This window comes from Ptychodera flava, chromosome 21 (genome assembly GCF_041260155.1).
Source record: "Ptychodera flava strain L36383 chromosome 21, AS_Pfla_20210202, whole genome shotgun sequence".
Taxonomy (NCBI): Eukaryota; Metazoa; Hemichordata; class Enteropneusta; family Ptychoderidae; genus Ptychodera; species Ptychodera flava.
The window spans coordinates 29160969-29188047 of record NC_091948.1 but is presented as its reverse complement, the minus strand read 5'-3'; the positions used below and the strand labels follow the sequence as shown (position 1 = coordinate 29188047).

General features: G+C 36.3%; 2 protein-coding genes across 2 annotated transcripts; one reads left to right on the top strand and one right to left on the bottom strand.

Annotated features, from left to right (window-relative positions):
* Nucleotides 1-601: 601 nt before the first annotated feature.
* Nucleotides 602-5036, bottom strand: LOC139121950 (uncharacterized). The gene is made up of 2 exons (XM_070687289.1): nt 4242-5036; nt 602-3324 (listed from the first exon to the last, which is right to left on the bottom strand). Exons 1-2 carry the CDS (start codon nt 4758-4760, stop codon nt 3214-3216), a joined length of 630 nt encoding a protein of 209 aa, XP_070543390.1. The 5' UTR covers nt 4761-5036; the 3' UTR covers nt 602-3213.
* Nucleotides 5037-5298: 262 nt separating this feature from the next.
* LOC139121949 (splicing factor Cactin-like) lies at nt 5299-26879 on the top strand. Its single transcript, XM_070687288.1, is given in 16 exon segments — nt 5299-5476; nt 9330-9779; nt 10063-10186; nt 10413-10478; nt 11902-11982; nt 12716-12850; nt 13422-13476; nt 14751-14996; nt 15734-15807; nt 16244-16423; nt 16742-17007; nt 17796-17985; nt 18628-18780; nt 19507-19590; nt 19764-19877; nt 25148-26879. Coding segments are annotated over 16 exon segments (2433 nt in total). The 5' UTR covers nt 5299-5387; the 3' UTR covers nt 25274-26879.
* Nucleotides 26880-27079: the final 200 nt, after the last annotated feature.

Below are 27079 nucleotides of genomic sequence, written 5' to 3'. Positions count from 1 at the left end.
GTTAGCAGGGGACACTGCAGTGGGAGGGAGACTTCAAAGGGGTACTTGAAAAAAATTGAGGGACATAGGAGAGGGTTCTGAAAATAGAGGAAGCAAATCTCCTGCGCCCCACCCTTCCTCTGGTGTTTGTAAACACTGCCCAATGAGAAAAAGCCATGGATTCAAACAAACTGCATGGCAACCTGGGCTGAGGTTACTGTTCTGTCAGCAAGAATGTACTTGTATGGATTGTTTCCATGACAGCAACAGGTATCGGAGTGTAACAGACAAACTTAACCAAGTAATTTTCTATTTCACGTCATATGAACCAGGATTAGTGAATTTATAGACAGATCCTATGACTAAATGATGTGGAGAGAGTCCAAATTGGCAAAAAATCTTTAATTTTTATTCTGTATCACTCAAAGATTTGAATTCACCTGGACATCAATCATCAAATAATATTTATGTAGGCTTGGGATATTTGTTTTTGTCTGCAATCAATGAGTGTTACACATGTAGTGTTTTCTGATAAAAGCAAACACCTGCATGATTTTATGCTGCAATACACGTCTCCATGCCATATTTCAAGGATCACAACAATAACACACAATGCTCTGCATGTGATAAATCTGATATAGCACAGTTTATTGACATAGTATATCTGATATAGCACAGTTTATTGACATAGCAATATGTGCTATTCACAAAGCATGTTGTTGTTCTTCATATATGCACTGTCCCTCCACCCACGACGGTGATATATGGGACAACATCAAAAGTTTCAGTTGGATAAAAACCTTAATCTTGTTAGTTGGAGGGTAGTTGGGTTTGATGGAGGGGTTTTGAACTACAGAATTTGTGTCTGACAAATTAATTTAATAACAAGAAAAATTGAAATTTGAAAAATATCGGAAGATGCAAAATTTTTTATTGAGACTTAGTGGTTGAAAAAAGAGACTGGCCATGACTTCAACACAAGGTGCTACATTTACTGACTAAAGTGGGGGAACCTAGATGAAGTCTTTTATCCAACATTGAACTTATAATGCAGCCCTTTACAGTGAACAGTTGTATGAATTATAAATGATCATTGTGACCAATCAGATTTGTATTCCAAATACAACAGCTATATAATTACAATCTGAAAAGTAAACAGATATGACATGAAAACCTGTACTGTACATGAGTGGGCATTAAAATGGTTCTAAAATGCAAACATTAAAATGTTTTCTGAGAGCCCTATCATTTGCTACAAAGCATTGATTCTCTATATGATACTAGTGCACACTGAACTACACATCACTGAAAGCTGTTCAATGCAAAGATCTTTACAGAGTAGTCACACAAAACTTGAAGTAGCACAGCCAAACTAGCTTGCAACACTTATCTTAATCATTTGGGATTTACCAGCCATGTAACAACTGTTTAATCAACAAGGGATTGTAAAATGTACAACATAACTATTGTTGTTGATCTCTCTCATCAACAGGAAATCAAACCAAGTCAAAAGATTATTATGTACATTAATATTCATTCAATTGTGATACCTCGCAAAGATTGAAGAGTGAATTATTATAAATACTTTCAGTGCTATTACTGACAGACAAACAGAAAATATTTCAAGAACCGACTACTGATTCAGTTTACAAATTCTTTGAGTACTATCAGTGTCATGCGCCTCACACTTGTGCCAACAGGTGAACCTTGCCAAAGGTCAATGTTTATATTAAGATTACCACATGACCATTGTTATAAATGGACTGGTGATCTGAAAGTATTACAGTGAATCACTTCTGGTCTGTCATGAAAGGTACTGGTCATAACATTCATTTGGGCCTATGGTATAACGAAATATATTGCAAACATGGATAAAAAAGCATGAACTTATATCAATAGATGGTATATTGAAGTACCCCCTCCCCATACAAATACACAGCACAACATCAGGCTATGTGCAAAGGGCTACTGTAATTGCTGTCTACTGACCAATACAGTTTAAAAGTTGTTTGAGTGAATGACATGTCTCAAAGGCCTATCAATAAATTCCATATGTCAATTCTTCTCTAAAAAACTTGTTTTCCTTTAAAAAGACAATTTTCAAAGACAGTGGAAAAATGGCGTTTTAGCACAATGCAATAGATACGCATACATTTTAAAATTCATAGCATGGTAACATTGCAACATCATCACACTTGCTGCTGTATTTACAAATGATGTGATGATTATCATCAAATGAAGTATGTTGTTGTACACTCTGTTACAGTTGTACATTCTAAATACATCTGCTACATTACATCATATCAGTACATTCATGGCACAAATACGGTGATCTGATTGGTCGAGTCGCGAAAATAACCATGCTATATTCACGATATAGTACAGTTCTAACAATTTCCTTTTTCAACGTTTCAGGCCAGAATTTCAAAATACTGTTATGATATAATGGCAATAAACCACCTCAGCAATGGGTATATCACTCAATTTTGACCAATTCATGCACTCCCTATCGCTTGTCTATACATGTCCTGAAATGGTCAAAATCTGCTTGTGGTATACCGGTACCATCACTCGGTGTGGTTTGTTGCTTAATTATACCATTGAACAAGTCACTTCTGATATTCAAACTATATATACACTGCATTTGTTTACATCAACAAGATATAATTTGAAAACATAGAAATCCTTTCAGTAATATACATGTACCACACAGTACTTAGGCATTTAACCATAGTGTTCTAATCACTACCAGTACAGCATGGGCTCATTAACTAAAACATTTAGCAGTGATCTCAAAAAACTTCATACACACGGTGTTTCAGCTTTTTGGTTTGGTGAAAACATAATGAAAGTTGTCGCAACATTACGTATTTACAGATGAAATATGACACGAGAATCTCTATGGATACGAAGAAAAGTTCATATGAGAGGAACATAATCAGCTTAAAGTTGACAAAGTGGACGGAACTAGCTGTAAAACCACGGTTAAAATCGTAAAGTTCGCTGTTAATTTACAGAATGAAAAACATTTTGAGTATTGCTGCTTCTTTGTACAACATAAAAAGGGATAACCCTCATTCATTTCTAGTCCAAGGACTATAGTATGAAACCAGTTGTATGTACTTTGATATTTTTCTTCATCTAAAGTCAGAACAGGAAATGTTTACACAACTTTGTTGAGCTGTGGGAAATACATTCCTCATGAGGAAGTTGGTAAGTTGGCTTGATAACAACTTAAGAAAATGAAAATCTATCATTCCATTCTGGTCTTCCTTTACTTCTGGTTAGTTTAGGGTCTGCAGACTGAGTCACTCGACCACTTTTCACCGGTGACTGCCTCTTACTCTACAGTGAAAGATAAAGATAACACAAATGGCATAAATTATAATGATTATACATTAAAATGCAATAACAAACATTACTTAACTAAATTGGTCCATATTGGTTTTATAACATTAATGAAATATAATACCCTGATTCAGACATAATACAGTAAAGACATTTGTATCTGTTAAATTGTAGCTAGTTCTCTTGAAATTGTGTACTTTACTGTTATCCAGTGTTTTCTGTGATTGCATAATTCTGCAACTGTTGTACTCGACTGTCACCCTTTGAAAGAGGTTCATGGGTGACAATTACACTTTTACCATATGATTGGTACAATGGTAGAGCTTGGTTATTTTACCTCCCATAGAATCATGGCAGGTCTCAGGCAGAACTCTCTCTTCACAAGAGATCAGTGTGTGAATTGCTTGATTTACATCTTGAAAATTATCAAAGGGTTAATTAATTAATTCACAAACGAAATCTAACTGCACAACACATTAATGTAAATACCGTGTTAAAACAATTTAATGCAACATCAGTCAATAAAAGAGACAAAACATCGCAAGCATCGAAAAATATATTTCCCATCCTCCCTGTTTTTAGCGGGGGGAGGGGGAGTCCCTATAAATGTGCAAAGCTAGAGAAAACACTGGTTATCTTTTAGTTTAACAGTAATGTTTTGGAATGCACAAACTGTTGCCCTGAGCTTTTAGCTTTTTTTACTAAACTCCAAGGCATGTTTGAACAAAAGCCAATAGCACTTGTCCTTGGATTCGGTGTTGTATTGCATTATGGGGATTAACAACGGCATTGCAGTCAAGTAACATTTCAAGGTATGTCAAAAACGAAGGTATAGCCTCAGTAATATACCTATATACTGGAGGTGGGAATAGGCAAATTACAGTAGCTGGCTCAAATGATATAGTCTAACATACCCCGTGCCCAGAACTTATTGTTGTTCTATCTCTGGATTTTGTTGAACTTGATGAACTCTGAGATGTGTGTCCAGTCTTTGCATGCGAGAGTTTCACTCCATATATTTTATCTTTTTCTGCATGCCGTTGGGCACTGCCTTTTGACTGGATTGGTGGCAATACACCATACCGTCCACTGCCCGGTCTTTCACCCGTGGGAGTACCTCGGCTGTGTCTTTTTGCGCTTTTTGCACTCATTTCCCGTTCTTGGCGTTTTAATTCAGCCTTCAGCTTTTTGTTGATTTCCATGGCCTCTTTCAACAGCTCTTCCGTTTCTTCTTCGGTAAGCTCCATGTTTTCAAGTTGGCTGCAGAGTTCATCAGGGTCGCCATCGAATTCTGCCGGTTTGTGTTTCTCTTGATTGCCAGCATCATCAGAAGATGATGCCGCGTCGCTCTGACTCTCTTGTTCGCTTGTATCATTGTCAACTGCAAAGTGGTTATTAGTATCTGGTGAATCTTCCTTGGTCGGACTGGCCATGGCGAGAATGTGTAAATTACTGAATTACGCTTCAATACCTGTCGTCATAACATTACAAGAATGTAAACAAAAGTCCTGCCATAACCTGGTTCCGATGCATCAACACTCCATTATTCAGTTATATACATAGTGCTGTATCCCGTGTAATGTGCAAATACAACAAACTCAAATCCCATGAACACGGCGTATATCGGCTGGATTCAGATCTCTGCAAATTGTTGAAAAACAGACGTTGACGTCTCGCTTGTGTCCCTGCGCGCTGCGATGTGAAGGTGCTAGGTGCATACACGGTACGCTATAACCTCCACCCGTCCTCGTCCAAACACGGGCCAGATACAAAGTTTTACAAGGTAAATAAAATCAGAATTGAGGAATATTTTAGTGCAGTGGATGGTAGAAATAGCTTTCTAATACAATTTGCTATGGATAAATAGCAGTTATGGCAAAATGGGAATACAATTTATCAACACAATATACATAAAAACAGCGTAGTAAGAGGTTATTGTAAGCAGTAATGCGCATGCGTACAAACAAGAAAATGGCGGCCGCCTGTCTGTTTTGAACGAACGCAAGATCAACGTTGATTACTTCCGATAAAGTTCCTATTTTCAGCAAATATCTTTCTCAATGGAGTCTCCAGATAGAAAGAGGAGGCGTCATAGGTCTAGATCACCTTACAGATCATACGATCGGGAGAAACGATCGACAAGGCAAAGGTAAAAATCTAGTTCTCACATTTCAGGAAGTGCACCTTGTTTTGTTTATGCCGCAGAGTGCACACGGCGGACGTCTACCTTGAGGCTTCGTGAACCCGCTTTGTACGTGAGGAGGGCTGTCCGCCATATGCCTTACCACAAGCGAGTGTTGTTTATGCCAGTTATAGTACTACATGTACCCCGTACAATTAGGTTTGTCGCTTGAGAGCCGAGCACTGTCATGACACTGCTCATTACACGACTGCAGGTTTTACCTGTTTTACTGCACAAACGTTTGTCAAACGACTTTGTCCAAGTTTGTGAATGTTGGCCTCTGTCTTTGTAGAGGTTCAGCTTGGACACATTATCTACTATATATACAAAGAAACGTCATCGCAATACAAGCATTTGAAATAGTCGAAATGCGGCGGTCAATGTCAACCCCCGCTCCAACCTCAGGGCAAAGTGGGGGGTGGGGATTTGAAATTAGTCTTATGAAATTTGGCAAATGCCCCACACCCTGAGGCAAGACAATCTGGAAAATCCCCACCTAGAACAAGTATATCCCCACATTTCCCCCATCCCAATGGGTGGGACTTTCATAAAATCTGCGCTTGTCCGTGAAATTGACTTAGGGGATCTATATGAGGCAATTGCCCTTCCCCTACTGGCATAGTTTCATGGCAAACATGGAAATCCCCCAGATTTGTCCAGTATCGCCCGAATTTGGGGGTTCCCAGACACTTCGCACCAAAACCACTTCACACCATATCATCTCGTCCCATACCATTTTGCACCAAAACAACCTCATACCAAAAGCTCTTCGCCCCAAAAGTCACATCGCCCAAAACCATTTCACCTATAACCAACCACTGCTCTTGAAGTTTTATCACCTTTCTATCATCCCAGGACTGAAATCTTGAAACTGTATACATTTCGAGAAAATGACATTGTGCAATTCTGCACACGGCACCTGAGTTGTAACATTCACTAGTTTGCGTTTTTTCTTTTGTCTAATAGACCATTTATGGTTTCATTCAAGAATAAATGGTTCGTGGTAGCCAAAATGTCCTGACTGCAGGTTTTACCTGTTTTACTGCACAAACGTTTGTCAAACGAATTTGTGAATATTGGCCTCTGTCTTTGTAGAGGTTCAGCTTGGACACATTATCTACTATATATACAAAGAAACGTCATCGCAATACAAGCATATGAAATATGATATATCGTGGCATCGTTGTTTTAGGATGAGTTGGTAGTATTATGATGGTATTATACAGGGGCGAAGTGGTTTTAGTACGAGGTGGTACATGGGGCGAAGTGGCGTTGGATGAAGTAGTACTTGGGACGAGGTGGTCTTGGTACGAAATGGTTTTTGGGCAAAGTTGTGTGGGGCGAAGTGCCTGGACTCCAATTTGGGTCCCTCAGGGATTACATTGACTGCTGCATAATCGCTAGTGGTCTAGGGAGTGGTTCAATAGAGTTTGGGATGGGTAATAGCCAAGGGCCAGGCCCCCAGAAAATTTGTTTTAGTGCGTTTTGTATCCAAATGTTTATTTCCACTTATCTTGACTAGTGCTGTGGAAATGGGGTCCACGTTTATTCATAGTTACAGTGCAGTCTTCTTCTCCAATGTCAGTGGGTTTAGTGCACAAACTGATAATCATTTGGCGGTCAGTTCAATGATTGTTTGACCTGTTCAAGATTCCATTCACAGGTACATATACATGCGTGTCCAAAAAAAGTGCCTCGGATAAGCAGTGTCTTTACAGGCCACAGCAATGCTGTTTCACAGTTGTTCACTTTCAGTGTGTAATTTGCCATATTGTTGCCTACCTAAATTGATTTCACTTGTTTTATCATCTCAGATGATTTTTAAAAAGCATGGAAAGGCAGGGCATGTACAATCATTGTCTTTGTGAGTTATGGATAAAAAATGGGAGAGTTATTCAGGAAATACAAGAAACTGACTTGGACTTCTTGTACAGTTCTGGCGGCCAGATGGACTGTGTACACAGTGACGTCAAAGCAAATACAAAATGATTGACAGCTCCCACCATTATTCTATCCAATAAGGAGAACGCATGCTAATAAACCTCTGACGATTATCGCATTTTGCAACATGGGCCCCACAAGCAACACATACTTTCATGCGTTTTCAGTGATACAACAGAGGTAGTGCTGACTTTTGTGGGAGTGATCACACTCGACATTTTGTCAACAACACCATGTAAGTTTTATGCACGTCTCGCATGGGGTCAAGAGGTAACTCCTCCCAATACAGAGATGTCATCTTATGAATAATATATAAGTAAATAAAAACGACATCTCATGAATAATTTATAGCAACACAGATCGTGCAAGAAAGCCAAGTCTGTGATTCTGGGTGAATCTCTCCCGTATAGCGTTCACCCCACTCATCGCGTCCAGCCATTCATGCGTTTCACATGAAAACGTCGCGTTCACTCAACTCCAACATTCACAAATCACAGACTTGAACCTAGTCTAACAGTGTTTCTTGTGCAGTTTGTCCAACAGGCAATGCAAAAATTATGAAAAAAATACATAAGCATGTCTTACTCCAAGACTAAGTGCTCTGCTAGATTTTTGAGAACAAAGGTGTTAGAGAATGAAGAACGGAACTGAAGAGTAATGAGAATAAGTCGTATATTGTCTGTAGACTGGAAGGTTCATCATACGAGGGCGCTCCCACACCCACTTTCATATGGGAGTACTGTCTAAATTCATATAATGGTCTGTCAGTCTGCATTGCTTGGAGCTGTCTCAACATGGTAACTGGTCCGCATGGTATTCAGTGAGTTAGAGCAAGGAGGTAGAATGAGGAGTCAGCCAACCTGTCATCAAAGGGACAATGATAGCGACTGCCATTTGGTTACAATTAGTGTAAATCTCGTAGTTTACTTTTTTTCCAAACTTATTAATGAACTCTTGAATCCATTAAATTTGTCCTTCAGAATCATTCAAGACTTAACAACAGTACCAAAGTATTTTAATGGTAAAATTCGAATGAATTTAAATTGGTCAGAAGCCAAAAATTGTATACATTAATAGATTTATATGTAGAAAGTAACAAAAAACATATTAAAGAAAGCGGCAATTTTTGATTGTTGGTCATGTACACTTTTGATTTATGCATGGTTGAAGAGCTTGTGACCATTGCTTTGCTTTTCGGTAAGGACCCTGTTTCAGATGTTACCGGTACATTATAGTCAAGAGAATTTTCAGTTTAAAAAAGTGGAGCAATTTTGTGAAAAATGCCGTAACTGGTCTAAGAACTGTCAGGATTCACACCAGAAGCATTGCATTGTCTTGATGAAGTGTAAACAATCAACCTATGTGTAAATAAGCAACCCTACACACTGCTTTGGAACAGTTACTTTCATCAAGGGAAAGGAACCCAGTAGAGTAGTAATGAAGGTTAATAAGGGGTTAAATGAGGTCAAAATAAGGAAGTTTAATCTGGATTATGGAGATAGAAGGGACACTCCTTTCGACCTCCATGTTTCATTCTCAATATTTTGTGGTCAGTTGATTCTTACTTTCATTCCATCCAAGCATCTCATGAAGGAGACTCAATAATTTCAAAAGCTCAGGTAATTTCATTGTGCTACCCACTCTCTTTAGATTTCAGAAACTTTTACATATATTCATGTTAGGCTGACTAAAAGAAATTTCAAATTTCTGGTAATTGACTCAAAAAGTTCAGAAATCTCATAAGTAGAACAGCAAATGTCTTTCCAGGGCCTAAACTTGAAACAGTTTTCACAACGGTGAATTTCTGGTGCTTATAAAATATAATTCATGGACCAGATTCAACATTGAAATACTTGAAAGTTTTATTTTATACATGTAGGTCAAGGTCAAGGGATCGAAAGAGATCAAGATCAAGAGAAAGAAAATATAACAAATACAGAGAGCATTCTCAGGAAAGACTTAACAGGCACAGATCTAGATCACCAATATCTAACAAAGACAGGCCAAGACACAGAACTTCTAAGTCAGGAAAGAAAAGACATTCAAGGTCAAGGTCACCAGAAGATTCAGATTCTTCCCAACACTCACACTCAAGGTCACGGGAGGAGCACAGAAGAAGAGGTGGCTCACCTGCAAGGAGGAAAAGACATTCTTCAAATAGTGAAGCTTCCTCTTCTGAAGAGTATAGTAACTCTTCAGAGAGTAGTTCCAGTGAATCTGAGAAAGATGAAAAACTGAGTAAAAAGGAAAAGAAGAAACTCAAGAAGAAAAGGAAGGCAGAAAAGCTGAAGTTACAAGAGGAAAAACTGAAAAGAAAAGAAGAAAGAAGGTATTTTATGTGGAATTGTTATACTTACTGATAGTTAAGCAAATCTGAAACTACAACAGTGGTTTGTACATATGGGTAGTAGATCTTCATGTGGAGAATGGAAAACAATTGATAGGACAGCGATTAGAGATATTACATGTATTTCTTCATGTGTCTGAAAGAAATCTTTGAATGTATTGTAATTCTTTGTTAATACCTATCTTTGTTTGTTGAACCATGTCAAGTTCAAAATTGATGAAAGTTGAACACACTTTGTCAACTTTGTTTGTTTACTACTTGGCAGGAATCAGAAAGAATTACTGAAATCCATTGAAACACCAGAAGAGAAACGAGCTAGAAGATTGGCGAAGAAAGCTGCTAAAGAAAGACGTCAAAAGGAGAGAATGGGATGGGATAGAGAAATGATGGTAAGAAAAAATATTTTGAAAGAGAAATTCAAAATGAAGCACTTCTTGCCAGTTGTTCATCCAGTCCTAATGGCAAATTTGGTTGTTTAAATGTGTTTACATTGTCTTGGCACTAGCAAGGGCAAAATAGTCAGGTCTAGAATCTATGATGAAATGCTATGCTGTCCACATCAGACATGTAAATATTCACATTGTCAGAACCCAACTTTTGTTCACTTTTTTTCAGGGCTATACCAACGCTGACAACCCCTTTGGTGATCCAAATCTGTTAGAAACCTTCGTCTGGGACAAGGTATGTGTATTCAGAGCAAAAAGAAGATACTCGAGCTGCGGTTGACTTGATGCGTCAATCATACATAAATGCTCAATCTAAAATGAGATGTTTGCTTGTCAAATTTCATTGAGCAAAATAAAGAGGATGTATTTGAAACTCCTTTATGGATTAAAGGGTCACTAGCTGTAATTCATGATGATTTTTCTCACAATTTTTGTTTTGTCAACAGTAAGTTCTTTTCCTACTCGAAAAAGCAAGTTGAAATCCCTATTTAGTTTGTCGACACAGTGTAAAATGCACTGCTATTGTATACATTTGAATTCTAGACTTGACCAAAGTTCACTCGTCGACAATAAAAGCGCAGTTTACACATGTAAAGACTGAGTTGACAAGCTGAATACTGTGTATCTCAACATGCTTTGGAGAGTAGAACAATAAACTGTAGTTGACATTAAAAACATAAAAAGTGAAAAAAATTACTAAAAGCTACAGGTACATGCCCTTTAAATTAATACAAAAGTTAACATGTACACTGCAAAGAAACAACATACATGTAAAGAAATATTTTATTCTAACCTTTTTAAAAAGGCATCTTCTTGAATATGTTGGAAACAAAGTTTAGTGAATACTGGTAGGGAAGATTAGGGCTGTCAATAATAAAAGCTGATGCATTAGAAAAATGTAATTCCTTAGTTTAGAATGGGGGGGGGGGGGGGGGTTACATCCAGTCTGATGGCAAAGACCCCAATTTATTTTGTGCACGTCGAAATCACAGTAAGAATTCTGCAGTAACAAAAAATAAAATTAAAAAAATTGAGACTATCATTCTATAACAAAAATACGATGTTTTAATTGCAACACATTAAATTGCTACAAGTCATGACCCTTAGTAATGACTTGTCTGTTGCTAAATTATGAAACGTGTCTTTTCGACAATTAAATGCATTTGTACCTAGGAAATCAAGATAGATTGACACTTTCTGAACTGTGTTCCAGCAGTTGGCATGTGTTGTGTTCTGTCATGAAGAAAATCACACCTTGAAAAACATAATTTGAAATCTGATAGAAGAATATAGAATATAGAAACGTTGAAAAAGTGTAAAAGTAAAGTTTGTTTATAAACATTCATGTGTTGATTTTGTACATGTGCGTTTAAAACAGGTTTGTATTCTCCATACATAAACAATAACGGTTTCCTAAAAACAATTTCATATTGAGGAGTTTCATTATTATGAGAATGAGGAGGGGGTTGAAACCAAATCTAAGGAATTACGTTTCTAGTGGGTCAGCTTTTATGACCCCAAAAAATGCTATTTGTGAAACTGACTTTGTAGATTTTGATTGGTTTCAGAGATACTGTAAACAACACGCATGGTGTTTTACGCATGGTGTTTTAGTGAAGTTCAGCTGTGGCTTAATATGTGTTTTTCAATACTTGCAGAAAAATGCCAAGATGGGTTTATCACACATTGACAAAGAAGAGTTGAAAAGAAAGAGTAGACAGAAACAGATTGAGAATCGAGTAAGTTTAATAGCATGTACATGTACTATCATTTTAATGTATAACAAACTGTGGTATAAGGTCATACGGTACATGCCACAATATATTGAATGTTGTTCCCTCTGACTAGGCAATGCTTACATACTGCATACATTTGCAAACAGAAAGAACAAATTATTAGTTTGAAATTCACTTTCTTGCATTATTACAATTTTTACAAATGTCATTTTGGGCATAACAAACTCCATGATACTCATCAAAATGATACGGATTCCTCTTTTAAACCACAGTTCAACATAGAATCTACATTCAGGATTTAAAATACCAAAATATCGATTTCAATGTGTTCTGCATTTATCATCAAGTGTTCAGTGTACAGTGATACCGCTAGTTGACGACAATGCTGTCTGCATGATCCTCTATTACAGTTGTTGCTTTGACAACTTCTTCAACACTAGACTCAGCAAGCTGTTCCAGTGAAAATATAAGAATCAAAATTGACTTTAGTCCAAGAGGCAGACATGGTGGCTTGTTCAACTGTAACAGTTACGAAAGTCCCACAACCTCACAGATATTACATAGGGGATAACTTTCTATATTGCTGCAGCCAACCTATTTTGCTTCAATACTCAGTTTCTGTGGAGCCCATTGAAAATATAAACCCCAGCTTTAGCAAATCAGACAACTAGACTAAGGCAGTGGCAATTGCCAGTATAATCAGAGGTAACATTGAAACTGTGTTTGGTACCAACAGTTAGAACTGACAAAAGTAAAACAGAGAAGACTGGAAAGAGAACGAGAAAAAGAAGAAAGAGAAAAAGAAATGGAATTTTAGCAAAGACAGAAAGAATCTGAACAGTTTAAAGAATGGGAGACTGAAGAAGACAGTGTAAGTATTTAGAAAAAAAGACTTAAGATTATCATCTGTAAGCATGTAGAAAATGTGTGATTTTTTCTGTACTCTGCAATTGTACTAGTATTATTTGACACAGTGATGTGCCTGTATCTCTGTTTGTCAGCTATTCAGAGGCTGAGATGAATCGTCATTACTGCAATCAAGCTAACAACATTCCTTACAAAGAAGTACATTGAACCTCAGATACCTTGTAATGTAAATAACTTCTTAAGGAATTTGTCACCTGTACCCGTAGTTGTCAGTGATGATTTTTCACTTGAATGGTCATGCAGAAAAAAAATGTACCACTGATACTCTACAATGCTTCTACAACAAGTTCTGTGTTCTGTGTTCTTTAAGTGAACATGGCTGACATATATATATCAGAGATAAATGTTTTTTTTTCAGTATTACTACATTTTGTTTTATTTAACAGCTAACAGATTCATTAAGTGGAATCTTTAAATATTAATATTTACTGCAAAAAAGAAGTATATAGAACATGAGGTCAATACAAAGTTGTCCCAATCAAGTAATCTGAAAACCTGTTTTTGTGTCTGTACAGTTTCATTTGCATCAAGCCAAGATGAGATCTAAGATTCGTATTCAAGATGGTAGAGGTAAGCAGCTTGCTTATTATGACAGACAAATATATAATGTAAAGGGATGTCCCGCTTAATTGTAGATGGAATGTTTGTCAATGGTGGTCATGTACCTGTAATTTTATCTTGGCAGTACAGACATGTTGTAGAACACAGTTAAGTGAGTGTATAGTTCTTTTGTTTGCTACATGATACAGTGCACTTCGGTATACAAATTGTACATTACTCATAGAACTTTTTAGCCGTAGGGTATTCGCAGGGTATATTACTCATAGAACACTATGGCAGGTTACACGGGAATCTATATTTCCGTCGCCAATGGATACAAAATACACAAGGCACATTTTGGCATTGTAAATTTGTATCATTCATGTATAACAATCCATTGTGCAACACAAAATCAGTATGATTTTGTTGTTTTGAGTGTGTATACGGTGTTTGATACAGCGGTAACAATGCATTGTTGGATATCCAGGAAAAGGTCTAGTGGTTTGCACAGTCTTGTGGCACACACTTTGTTTCTCATGGACTACCTCGAAAAGTCTGATCCATAGGATAACACACATTCAGAGCATGTCCTCAAAATCAGTAATTGTAATGAGATGTCAGATTATCAAGGTCATCTTATGAAACCAGCCTTTGTCATTCAATTCCCCATAATCCACCCTTAAATTCAGGGTCAAATATTGACTGTTTGCATCAAAATAGGATGATAAAAAAAGTTAAAAAACAAGAATGCTACTTAAATACTAGTGATGTATCGTTCCAATTCCATTTCTTCAGTTTGTGATGAAATCTCTTGAAATTTGCCTTCAAGTCCCATAAGACTGGCCCTTTTATCACTTACATTACAAACACATCATTAACCGCTACTATGGAATAAGAAACAGAGAAATAGTTTGCCAATGACAGTTTTCCAACTTGTTTGTGATATGTATAGGAAGTGTAGACTTGAACTGTAGCAGAACCATGGAAACAGTGTTTGCGAGTGACAGATTGTTTATATGTGTTCATATTGCTCATACAGATGTTACATGTTCATTATGAAGAATTGTAAAATGTGACGATTGACAGAAAGTGATATACAATTTGTTACAATGCTGAGAACAAACAAATTCACATTATTCATGAAATTGCTTCCTTATGGAATGGCTAGATGAAGATTAGCAAAGTTGTAAATGATAACTTGCAATGTTGTGTTCATGTACAAGGTCAGATATATCTAGAAGTTCCTTTGATATTTTTGACCATGGAGCACTATTGAGTTAGTAATGATAATGTTATTTTCACAGCTAAACCCATAGACTTACTTGCTCAATACATCAGTGCTGAAGAAGAGGATGACCTGGCTGTTGAAATGCATGAGCCATACAAAGTACTCCATGGGTTGACAATATTTGACTTAGAGGATTTGTTAGAGGATATCAAAGTTTACATTGCACTGGAACAAGGGCTAAATGTTGACTTTTGGAAAGATATGACCATCATTACAGAAGATGAGTTAGTGAAATTGAAGAAAATCGAACCTAAAGCTTCAGGTAAGTCTTCGCCCGAGATGTGTTGACTGTAAGTTGGCATCATGACCTGTGGTGGCGCTGTTCATAGATGCAATGTTTGTTTGATGTTTGTTGGGTGTGTGTTGTTCTGCACTTGTGAGATACCTACCAATATTTAACTTAAAAGTATTTATTCAGTGTAAAACAGTGATGTATTTCATGTAAGAATTGTTGGTAAAACACTTCCGGACATTTTTCTGTGCATAAGTCAAGGAGAAGAAATCTTTAAAAAGCGATTATTGAACAAAATCTATTTCCTGGTCTTGCTATCATAACTTAGAGTTGTGCTGCTTTTAATGTAAACGTTACTCATATGCCATTTCATTTGGCCTGATGTACTGATGTACTGGGTAATGGTGTGGAACTATACAGTGGTGATTCCCAAATACCGTATTAAGGGTTTTCTAAAACTTTTCAGTTCATAACAAAGCAACTTCATCCATGATTCCTCAGCTGATTACAGACATAATCTTTTTTTTAAGAATAATTGTCGATAAATTGAAGAATAATTGTCGATCAATTGACATTTTCTTGAAAACTTTAACAGCTTTTCATTTAAAGTCAATCAAATCAAACCAGAAAATACTCACTTCCAAGCTTATATTATCAATTTGAAAGTTTACCATAATATTTCTGTCATTTGTCAGCTCATAATTACATCATGCTATGACTTAGATTTTTACAAAAGCATTGTCATGTTTTCATCTCTGACATTACAGACAGTGTTGAAAGACGAGAAGGTATCAATGCATCAGTCAGCAGTGAAGTAGCCACTGTTTTCAAAGGAAAAACTGTAAGTGCCTTTTGTCTTGAGAATATACAAAATTACAACAGCTTATTTCTAAATTTTATAGAAGAATTATTGTCATCTGTAAGAGACGACATGGTGATAGCAATCTTTGTTATGAGATATTTTCCATCTTAAATAGTGGTTTGATGATTCAGGGGAAAATAAAAGTTTGAGCAGAATTGAATTGTATTTATGTGTAGGTGTACAACAGTAGAAAAATGAGAGGATAGCGTGAAATATCTGAACTTGTCTGTGAAATCATGATTTGGTTACATCAATGAAGAGTGTGACAAGAGTCAAACATGGCATTATCCTTTGTATAAATCCGTTGCAGTGTGTCAACCTCCTGGTGAAGCTCAGTATAGAAAGTGAGATTATGAAAAAAACGACTTTTTGATGTCCATGTGTGATAATTTTTTTTTTTACTTCAATTTGGCAGTCAAGTCAGCTGATGGCATTGCAGGACCAAATCTTAAAGAAAATCAAAAGTGGAAATGCGGTTGATATCGGTTACTGGGAATCACTGTTACAGCAGCTGAAAGCACACATGGCCAGAGCTAGACTCCGGGAGAGACATCAAGAAAGACTCCGAAACAAATTGTTGAGACTTAGACAACAGGTTTGTTTGTGAATTATTACAACACCTCTCCTTATTAAATTGATATTTTATCAGGCAGAAGTCTTGAGATATCAGCAAATAACAGCAAATATACCACCATGTAACAGCCTTGCTTCATTTCAATAATGAATACATTTAAGACACAGAATGATGATCAAGAGAATTTTGTCTTTATTCCAAAAGCCCAAAACAAGTAGTTGTGGTTTGTGAAAGAGCTCATTCATGAAGTGTTTTTCACTGTCTTGTAGTGTATGAATTCACGACAGTGACTGTTGATTTGTCTGACCTTTGACCTGTATTCCACATTCAACCACACAGCAAGGCGTTGCTCCAGAACCTTTGTTCCCAGCTGGTGTGCCGGACAGTAATGAAATGCCAGTCAATAAAGAGCTGTCTTTGAAAGACAGTAATGAAATACGGATATCTGACTCTGAAGATGATGATGATGATGCATCCGATAACGATGACAATGATGATACTGCTCTAAAAGCTAGTGATAAGAGAGAAGATGGAGCTAAAGCAAAGAGTGACGATGAAGATGAGAAAAAGGAGGAAGAAGAGGAGGATGATAGTGAAGAGAAGGAGTGAGTACTCATCTGATATAAGATCTGTTCCAAAATTTTTACAGAAAAGAACTGTTTACACGCGTTTTGTTGTCACACTTTGATTGTGTCAGCTGCACAGTTCGTATTATCATATTCATGCCATACATACATTGGTTGTATTCTCATCTTTCTGACAATTCACTACCAATTATGGTAATCAGGATTGACGATTCCGCTAATTCCCTCGGCAAATCTGTGTAGAATTTTAGATTTACACTGACAACCGTATTTTCCCTTACTGTGGAGGTTGACAAGTGCACATGCAAATTTTGATCACCAAACACACGTGATTAAAAAAGTGACCTTTGTGGCCATATTGTCACTGAAGTAGTGGCTGCATCTATTTTAGGTCATTTTTAGGTTGGGAAACAAAAAAAAATTGACACAGAACACAGAAAAGGCAGCAATTAGGTCACAGCCTTACATCGCTGTTACTGTGATTGCAACCTTACAGCAATTTGAAAGCACGCATAGATTTGTACCTGTACAGATTGAAAAGATCAGATCAGTTCACATTTGAATAAGAAATTGCTCACTTAAAGTGATATTTTGTGGAGGTTGGCTTCTTGTAAGTGTTTATTTTATGGTGAAGACATTTTCATTTATGACTACAATCAACAAACAAAAGACAAAACTGTGTAAAACTGATCAAAGTTTCATAAACTAATAGTATAGTGTCAAACAACGTAATGAATTCTGTCTATGATCTTGACTTCTCAAAATGATCATGATCAACATTTATGGTCATTTTTTTTTCTGTTCTTCAGAGGTGAATCGGTTTTAACAGAGCAAGATTTGTTGGCTCAGAGTCAAGAAGATTATGAAATGGGAAAATACAGCCCTCAGCTTCTCACAAGCAAAGATTTACCGCCAGATACGCTGCTATTTGATGTTGAAGAGGACATGATCAGATTGGAACATGCAAGAAGACAAGTATTGGGAACAGGGACAGCAAAAGTAAGCTATCTCACTATTCTTTGTATTTCAACTACTCACTCATAAGATTGCTAATTAGCATTATTTTTAGACGCAAGGAAAAGGTTATTTGTCTACTAAAAATAGTACACAGACTTCAATGCAAAAATTGCCATTTTGAACTTTTACTCGAAATATTGTTTGAAAAATGCACTTTTCAGCATTTTGCAATCTTGTATTCAATTCCAGTGAAAGCATGTTTCACAGTAAAATATTCATTTTTCCTAAGGAGTCGCAAAATTTGCCCAAATTTTTTATATATTTTCTGCTTTATCACATGTTTATCACTGAATTTGCCGACTGACAAATATTATTTCTGCATCAATCCCTCAATAACATTTCAATCTCTGCCCACACAGGCCAACAGCTGTGTCATCGTCACATCTGTAGTGTCTGTCTAGCAAAAGCTGTCAATCCTTTCTGATATAATTCACAAATATGCACCAACACGGCAAAATGTTTGTCACTGACAGAATTTCGAAACAAATTTCATAGGCAGATTGTGTCTCTATAATCATGATGGCCTCTTTGAGGAAATGAAACCGTAAAGTCGAATCGCTGAAGTATTCACCTTTAGGTTGCCAAAATTCATTACAAATGAAATACTTTTTTTCGTATTAACAGGACACTGCAGAGGCAGAGTTTGAGAAGAAAGCGCGTGAAGGAATGGGTAGAGATGAGGCCACGTTTGCTGTAGAAGTGCCATCAGATAAGCTCTACCTTTGGTCCGATAAATACCGGCCAAGAAAACCGCGATATTTTAACAGAGTTCACACAGTAAGATGTCTTTAGCTCAGATATTTCTAAAAATGTTTTACTTTTTGTTGTATTTGTTTTATTTTGAAAAAATTGATCTTCAAAGAATTTTGAGTTTATTATCCCTGTTCATCCAAATGGCTTTTCCAAATCATCAGAAGTAATGTCCTGTTTCCCAATAGTAGGATGACTCCTCCAATATGAAAAGACAATTGCATATTCTGTATTTTCACTCACGAGTATATGCCAGTGAAATGCTTAATGGTGTCCACCAGTAAACATGGGTCTTTTTCACCAGGTTAAGTATTGATTGAAAACTATTGGAATTGGTTGCATTTGTATTAAGTATTAAATGACCTTTATGTGACCTGCACATTGCCTCACATAAGTGGCGATTAAGTATTCAGTTCAGAAAAAGTGATAAAATTTTACAACTTTTGAGCTACCTGTCATTTATTTTTAGTCATATTTGTACGTTTATAGGTTTTTAATTCTAAAAATACAGGTTTGTTTTTCACCAGGCACAGACTGAACTCAATTTTTATTTCACTATAAAAAGCGATGTAGACTGAAAAAGAATGTAATGATTCAATATTTTATATGAAAGTGATTTTCAAATAACATCACACTGATGTTGTTAAAAATCATTCCAAACAGGAAAGCAAGGTATGCGTTTTTGATGCTAAGAAATAAAAATTAGGAATCGTAGAGGGTTTGTCTGTAAACTGAGGTTTTCTTGTTTTACAGGGATTTGAATGGAACAAATACAACCAGACTCACTATGACATGGACAACCCACCTCCAAAAATTGTGCAAGGTTATAAATTTAATGTAAGTATCAAAAACACTTGATGCAGAAAATCAACCATGTATTCATGCTGTCAAGAAGTTCACTACTGCTGTTGCATTTTTGTAGTCATGGAAACAGGATGGCAGTTTGTCAAACTAGTGTGTGTTGTAGAAGGGATGCATTCCTCCAATGACTTCTTTATCTCTTTGAACAGATATTCTATCCAGATTTGATTGACAAGAGGAAGACACCAGAGTACATAATGACACCGTGTGATGACAACAAGGATTTTGCCCTTCTAAAATTCCATGCAGGACCACCATATGAGGTAATTAACCACAGTCAAATCGCACAGACAGTTTCTTTGACTACATAATATTTGAGGTTTCAAGACAAGAGTTGACCCAAAAAGGCCAAAAACAAAAAATGTGCTGTTCCAATAACCTGACCTACTCTATTTTTTACCTGCCGACCCTGAATGTTTTGGTGCTACGTAAACACAGAAGTGAAAAAAAGAAAGAAGAACCCATAAAATCACACGTGCTTACCTCACATTTGATTTTGTTTGAACGAGGATGTCTTTCAAAAAAATCCCTGCCTACCTACAACCTCTTTTTTGAAAACCATGTTATTGGAACAGAACAATTTATTTTTTTTGGCCTAAACGTTGAATTCTCTGCAAACAGCTGAGCTCATAACCCCATTAAAGTATACATTTTCTGAAAGCTCAGATATTGGTGAAAACTGTGTTTTGTATTATATGGTCATTGTTTGCGCGAAGATGACATGACAGTCAATTTAAATTTATAACTTCCAAAAAAGTCTTTCCCTGTGCAAATGCTGCACAGGTCGAAACTTGCATGATCAAAAGCTGTTGCATTAATCTTGCAAAGTGTGTCTGCTATTTTTGTTGGAGGATGAAGATCGTTTTCAATGACTTTGTAATTTTATGACCAGTGATTAACTCCCTAGTCTACATTAACACCTTTACGAGTCTGTCACAAAAACACTAGGACAGATAAAAGAATTCCCGGGAGATTTTTTTCGAGTTTATCATGTTGTCAATGACTGGTGCAAATTCCAAGGACTCTGTGTGAACACATGCCATTTCACACTGTTCCCAAGACAAGGACCCCTGTTCACACTTTGAAACCAAGAAAAATGCAAAAACAAGACGTAGGCGCTGATAAGAAAAAAGAGAACACCCATCAGCATAGTTAGTGATACGTAACATTGCGTATGACCAAGCTGCTGAGGTAGACTTCAAAAAGTCACAAAAGAGTTGTATTTAATCGTAAAAAAAACTAGTATTTTAAGGTCTTCTGTTTTAATACAACGGGAATGGAGCAAAGCATATGTGATGCATTACACTGATGTCATAGACAGTGTTTGTGATGGGCATGGCTTCAATTGTAATATTAACACAGTAACCAATGCCCTTCTGAACAACAATTGCGGATATACTGCATACATATCGATCGGCCCCTCTACTGTCTGTGATCAGCCAAAGCTTGCAATTTCACTATTTCTGGGCAAACAGCACAAACATCAAATGAAGGAATGATTAGTGAGAGAACGATTAGAAGACACAGAGTAGGAAAGTAGACTGAAAGATCCATCGCTCGAGAACGCTCCCTACGCTGCCCTCCTTTTATGATCTTCCGATCTAAATAGGAAAGGTGATGAAGACTAAGCTTAGTACTCATTTTGTTGGCAGTTCGCAACTATTGGGGCTTTCAGTCTTCATCCATGCTCCTGGCACATCTTATATTAGGAGAGTGATTTTTAAAAATGGCTGGAAATCTAAAATGATGTTAAAAAACGTTTGAATTTACATGCCACTTTCAACAATTATGACAGTGTTATACGCTTTTTCAGTCTTTAATGGGTCTCATTCAAAGAAAATTCTTGGAAAACTCAGGATATTTTGAGATCGGTTTATATTTTTAGCAAAGTCTAACAGTGTCATCTATGTATGTTATTAGACCATTTTTTGTTACATTTTACATGAAAAAAGACCCATTTCAACTTGCTGCATCAAATAATTTTTCCCCCTTATGTAAATGTTGAAACACTTCAACTGAATAAAACAGTAAATTGTAGTACAGCCTTGCGGATTATTTTATACCTGGTTACACTCTGCAAACACTTCATTTCATAGCACTACTTGTACCGGTGAAGACATTACATTTTATACCAACACTGGTATGCATATACGGAAGATACTCTTCATAGTTGTAAATAATCTTATAAATAGCAGAAACCAATGAGTTTATAAAACTCACAAAAATAAGGTCATCATAGTGAATGTCTGGGCTGATTTTATAATCTGTGTTGTAGCTATTACAGATTGAAACTCTCTAAAACTGAAACATATTGTAAAATTAATTTGTGTGTGTTAATAATTTGACACAAGAGTCTATACTGCAATAGCACTGTAGTAAAATGTCTGGGCTGATTTTAACCGATTAATACACGTATTGTGTAGCTGTTGAACCTCTTGTCTCTAAAACCTGAAACATGTTGTAGAATTTATTTGAGTGTGTTTACTTGCAATAATTAACACTAGAGTCTATTCTGCCATGGAGCTAAGTCTGTGACAGTAGGATAACATGTACAAACTTGTTTACGATAAAACAGGTCTCTGATACCATTTCACAATGCAGACTGCAATACCTTTTTCAGATGTTTTGTCATTTTTAACTTCTTAAATAAACAGTCAATTCCATAAAATGTATCATACCAGCCACAAATTGCATGATTCAGTTACAAGTTTGGGCACACCTGTCAGGCGCATAACTTCAGTACATCAAAGACACAAAGAATGCTAGATGTTTGCAGATTGTAAGTCTGTTTTGCAGAGCGTCATACCATACACGAATCGCATCATTTACATTTTTTATCCAGCCTTCAGGCACATAACTTTAATATATCAGAGATACCTGGATATTGCATATTGGAAGTCTGCTTTGCAAAGTATACTCATCACTATGAAATCTGCAGTTCATGTACAAAGCATGACAAAAACCTGTTTCCTCTATGAGAATTCGGCATGAGAAAGCAACATGCACTAATATTTCATAATACATTGATACAGTGACATATTTTCCAAGGGAAAAATGGCAAGATATTTTTTATTTGACTTTTCCTTACAGTCACAGGTTTCCAAATAAAAGGTGTTATTTTCATAAGTAAAATGATAGTTAACAAAATGCAGTTTTTGTCATTATTAGCTGTACTTTTATGGTTTCCATGATGAAAGAAAAAATCCTCCAGACACTGTGTACATCAGATCTGGAGCTTTCGGGGCTTTCAGTCTTCATCCATGCTCCTGGCACATCTTATATTAGGAGAGTGATTTTTAAAAATGGCTGGAAATCTAAAATGATGTTAAAAAACGTTTGAATTTACATGCCACTTTCAACAATTATGACAGTGTTATACGCTTTTTCAGTCTTTAATGGGTCTCATTCAAAGAAAATTCTTGGAAAACTCAGGATATTTTGAGATCGGTTTATTACACATTCGCAGCTATTTGGGCTTTCGGGGCTTTCAATCTTCACGCAAGCACCTAGTACCTGGCACATCTGATATTGAGGAGAGTGATTGCACTAAAAGAAAAGTAAATTTGTAAATGTTTAGGGAAACAATAAGTGGACAAAATGCCGACTGTCATTAAAAACAACCATGGAAGATATAATTAAGAGTCACTGTCATTTTAAAACAAAACCAAACTGGTGTGAAGCCTGAAAATAATAGCGCTGATCTCAAATGAAGTCATTTTTTCTTTCATTAATATGCATAAATAAATAAATAAATATTTGTCTGCATTTTTTGCATAATGACGAAAATAAAATCTACTTGTGTTGCAATTGCTACTAAAAGTCACACTAATGTATGGGTGAGACTACAAGCTACTACAATAGCCACACATGCAACAACAAAATTTGTCTGAAGTTCAAGCAGTAGTGTCCGATGTTTTTCGCATGCAGTTATATTTAGCAACAAACCTGAAATTGCAATCAGCACTATCTGGGTTACTGTTGCAAAGCAAACAACCCTATGTGGAGCAGCCCACACTTCACATCCATACTTAGCGGGCTTTGTAAACCTCTTTCCAAGTGGTCAGCTGTGTTGGCTGATGTGTAAGATTTGGAAGAGATCGTCTATCGCAGTTGGTCAGATGTAGTGAGACACTCACCAGATAACAATTACAGTAAAGAACGAACAAAGGTGGAAATGTTGCCATCTCTATACCTGATTTGAATCCCACTGGCTAACATTGCACAATCCATGTGTAGTCACCTACGTAAACAAATTTTGGTTATGACAGTATAAGTGACAACAGGACAAACATGTATAGTCTATTCTAAAAATACCCCTGCCCTGAAAATACCAGTCATATTAAATCATGTTCAATTGAGTGGGATTTTTATGACATTTCAATCATAAATATGCAATAGATAACATCTCACACCAAATTAAATCTCTGCCATAATTTGATCCCCAAGTTCATTCAGTATTGAGTTTGCTTTCAACTGAATTCAACCTGACTTTTGTCAACTGTTACCTATTGTATTGTCCATGTGGACCATAAAATTTAAATATTGTTGTTGTCCAAAATGAAAATACGTTGGTCAGTCCATTTGTGCAATTTATTGGTAATTTTTCACTATCCAATATTGACAAAGGTTGATCACTATAAGTGTCACTGTCAATGAAAGCACCTCTTCTGTATTGTCCGTATTGGGTTAAAATCATGACTAGTGACCTGGGTTAAAATATGACCAGTCACCTGATTGTTTGAGAATTTCTTCATTACTCTGTTTGTTCAGAGGTGTTTACCCCATCCTCTCCTGGTAACATTGTTTTATGGGACACGTCTAGAGTGACAGAGTTGGGCAACTGTTTGCCAGTCCCTCTGTGTCTAGATTCAAGGAATTCCAGCACCTGTAACTGACACATGAAACAATTTTTGATTTTGAAAATGACTGGTAGCCAGGAGTGGCCAAATCAAAGTGGCTACCTGTGGACCTTTTCACAATAAGTACATAAGTGTTGTACAATATCTGCTGAACAAGGTCATATTTATTGTGCAATAGTGGTTGAAATTAGAACACCACTTTGCCAATTAGGTAGTAGAAAATGACAAATTTGAGGATATGAACACAGTTAACCGTATGAGCGCTGCAATTTTTACCACTAAAATTTCAGTGTAACATTTCACCAATTGTTGTGAATTTTTCTGTAATTTATTTGATGATTTTGGACCAAATGGTCGTAACCTCTCAATGAGTTCAATTTTTGACCAAAATTTTGTGAAAAATCTCGAAAAAACTGTCCAGATCTGAAAAAAAGTTGCTGCCTTTCTTATAGTCTATACAGGCAACAAAAGTTGAGGTTTGCACTCAAAGAGTTAATAATTTCAAGCCCTCTCAGGAGAAAGATTAGCAATAAGTAATTGAAATGATTTGTTTGATGCTTCTACATAAGATAGCATCACAACATTAATACTCTAATTTCAAATGATGATAACTTTTAGGTGATGATTATGAAATCATGATATAATCAATTGAATTTGTTCTTTATCTCCTATAGGACATTGCTTTCAAGATTGTGAACCGTGAATGGGAGTATTCACATCGCCATGGTTTCCGCTGTCAGTACAACAATGGAATCTTCCAGCTTTGGTTCCACTTTAAACGATATCGATACCGAAGATAAGAAGGAATTCTTCGGTAACATTTAATTTCCAGGGAAGTTTCAAACAAAGCTTGTATCTTGTCTACTGCAGGTGTGCTCTAGAAGGTAACGATTTAGAGTTTTAACATATTTTTACCCTGTGTATTATTTTCAATCACATACAATGCCATGGTTCTGAATAAATCTCGCAAGTCTTTCAACAACTGAGAGATGTACTTCAACAATATTGCACTCACTTGTAGAATATTTCAATATCAGCAGTACCAAAAACAAATTGTCAGATATTGTCTTGAGTGAAATTGTGAAAACTTCCTTTGCCGTATGTACATAGCCAGTCAACAGTGACAATTCATAAACAATTATTTCATACCTATAGACAATGAGACATAAATATTTTATTACAATGAGAAGACTATAAGAGATCATGTAGGTTTTCCTGCACAGAATTTCAATAGCACAGTTGTAAATTATTCCTTGAGACCTTTCAAATTTAATTTTAACATGTGCTGGTTTTAAATTTCAGAAGACCAGTCGTCATTTAATGACATATTTCCGGCTTTAAGTTTGTAGTTTAAGCCATTATCAGTCTCATTGGATGGTACAACATTTCTATGTAGCAGTATTTTTTGACAATTTTACAACACTTTGTACAATTAGTTAACCAGCAATTACAACAACCATTACATTTTCCTTACTAGTCAGTTTTAACCAGAAGGAATCAAAAAAGTCAACAATGCAGAAACACACAGGTATTGCTTTTATGACTTGTAAATTGTAATGTGCATGTCTGATAACTTTTAAGTATTCTTCAGTGTCTGTTGACCTTCATACTTCTCACTGTGAAGTCTTATCTATGTGGGCAATGTAGCTTAAGTTCATACCAGCAGCCTAGCACTCCAGCCATACAAAGTATTGTACACAAATTGCGTCCTTGTTAGCCATTGTGATTTTATTGAGGAATTCCATGAGAGATGTGATTGTGATATAAGCAAGATCAAAACACACAGCGGTCCCTGACGGTTTCATCGACAGGTAAGGGTTGATGCTGAGCACTATGTGAATAGGTATCTGTTTTGACATGTCAGGATGAGTGTGTCCTTCAACAAAATATTGAAAGGGAAGATTTTTACATGCAACATGGTAAATGCATGGTGTTACCACTTCTTTCACACTAGGAAGTCTTCTCACAGAAAAGTCTTCTATGTAAAGATACTATTTGTGTATAAAATTTTTTCAATGTCATGACTTTGTGTGAATTTTTTTTTCAACATGTTTGATTCTGAACCCTATACATAGATGATGTTCTGATTTGTCACAAGGTAAAAGCTGAAACAAGACTGACACTTTATGAATTGAAATGTATTTCCGATATTTTACAAGGGATTAAATATTATTTTTGTTCTTTTTGAATAATACAGCATATGAAGTGTGCAATTCATTTACCAGACTCCTGTGAACAAACCCTATTCAGGGATGTTCAATGATATATAACATGTAGATGCTGTTTTCTTCAGTCAGTTTTATCTCATTTGATGATGGATTGTGCTTGGAGGTAGCTCTCAGACATATGATAGTCACTCCTTTCCTTGTGAAAATAAATTTTTGTTACATGTTTGCTACTAGTCAATCTCTGCATGTTTTGCATCCATTTATGTGACTGGAAGATGTTTGGCTTTGCCTGTTTTGACTCATGAGTACTCATGAGTCAGAATTTCTGCAGAGTGTTTTTCATATTTGAACCATGAATTCCGCCTCCATAGCATTCTTTTCTCCAATGAAATACTAGTATTTCCCCTTTTTTCTGGCAATGCAGCTCTTTTTTGGGAT

What these genes read in the sequence shown, in the direction of transcription:
- LOC139121950 (XM_070687289.1), bottom strand. Translation starts at nt 4,760, where the DNA reads ATGGCCAGTCCGACCAAGGAAGATTCACCAGATACTAATAACCACTTT. An exon ending in CAATAAGTTCTGGGCACGGG is followed by an intron (nt 3,325 to 4,241) that starts GTATGTTAGACT and finishes CTTTCACTGTAG; the next exon opens with AGTAAGAGGCAGTCACCGGT.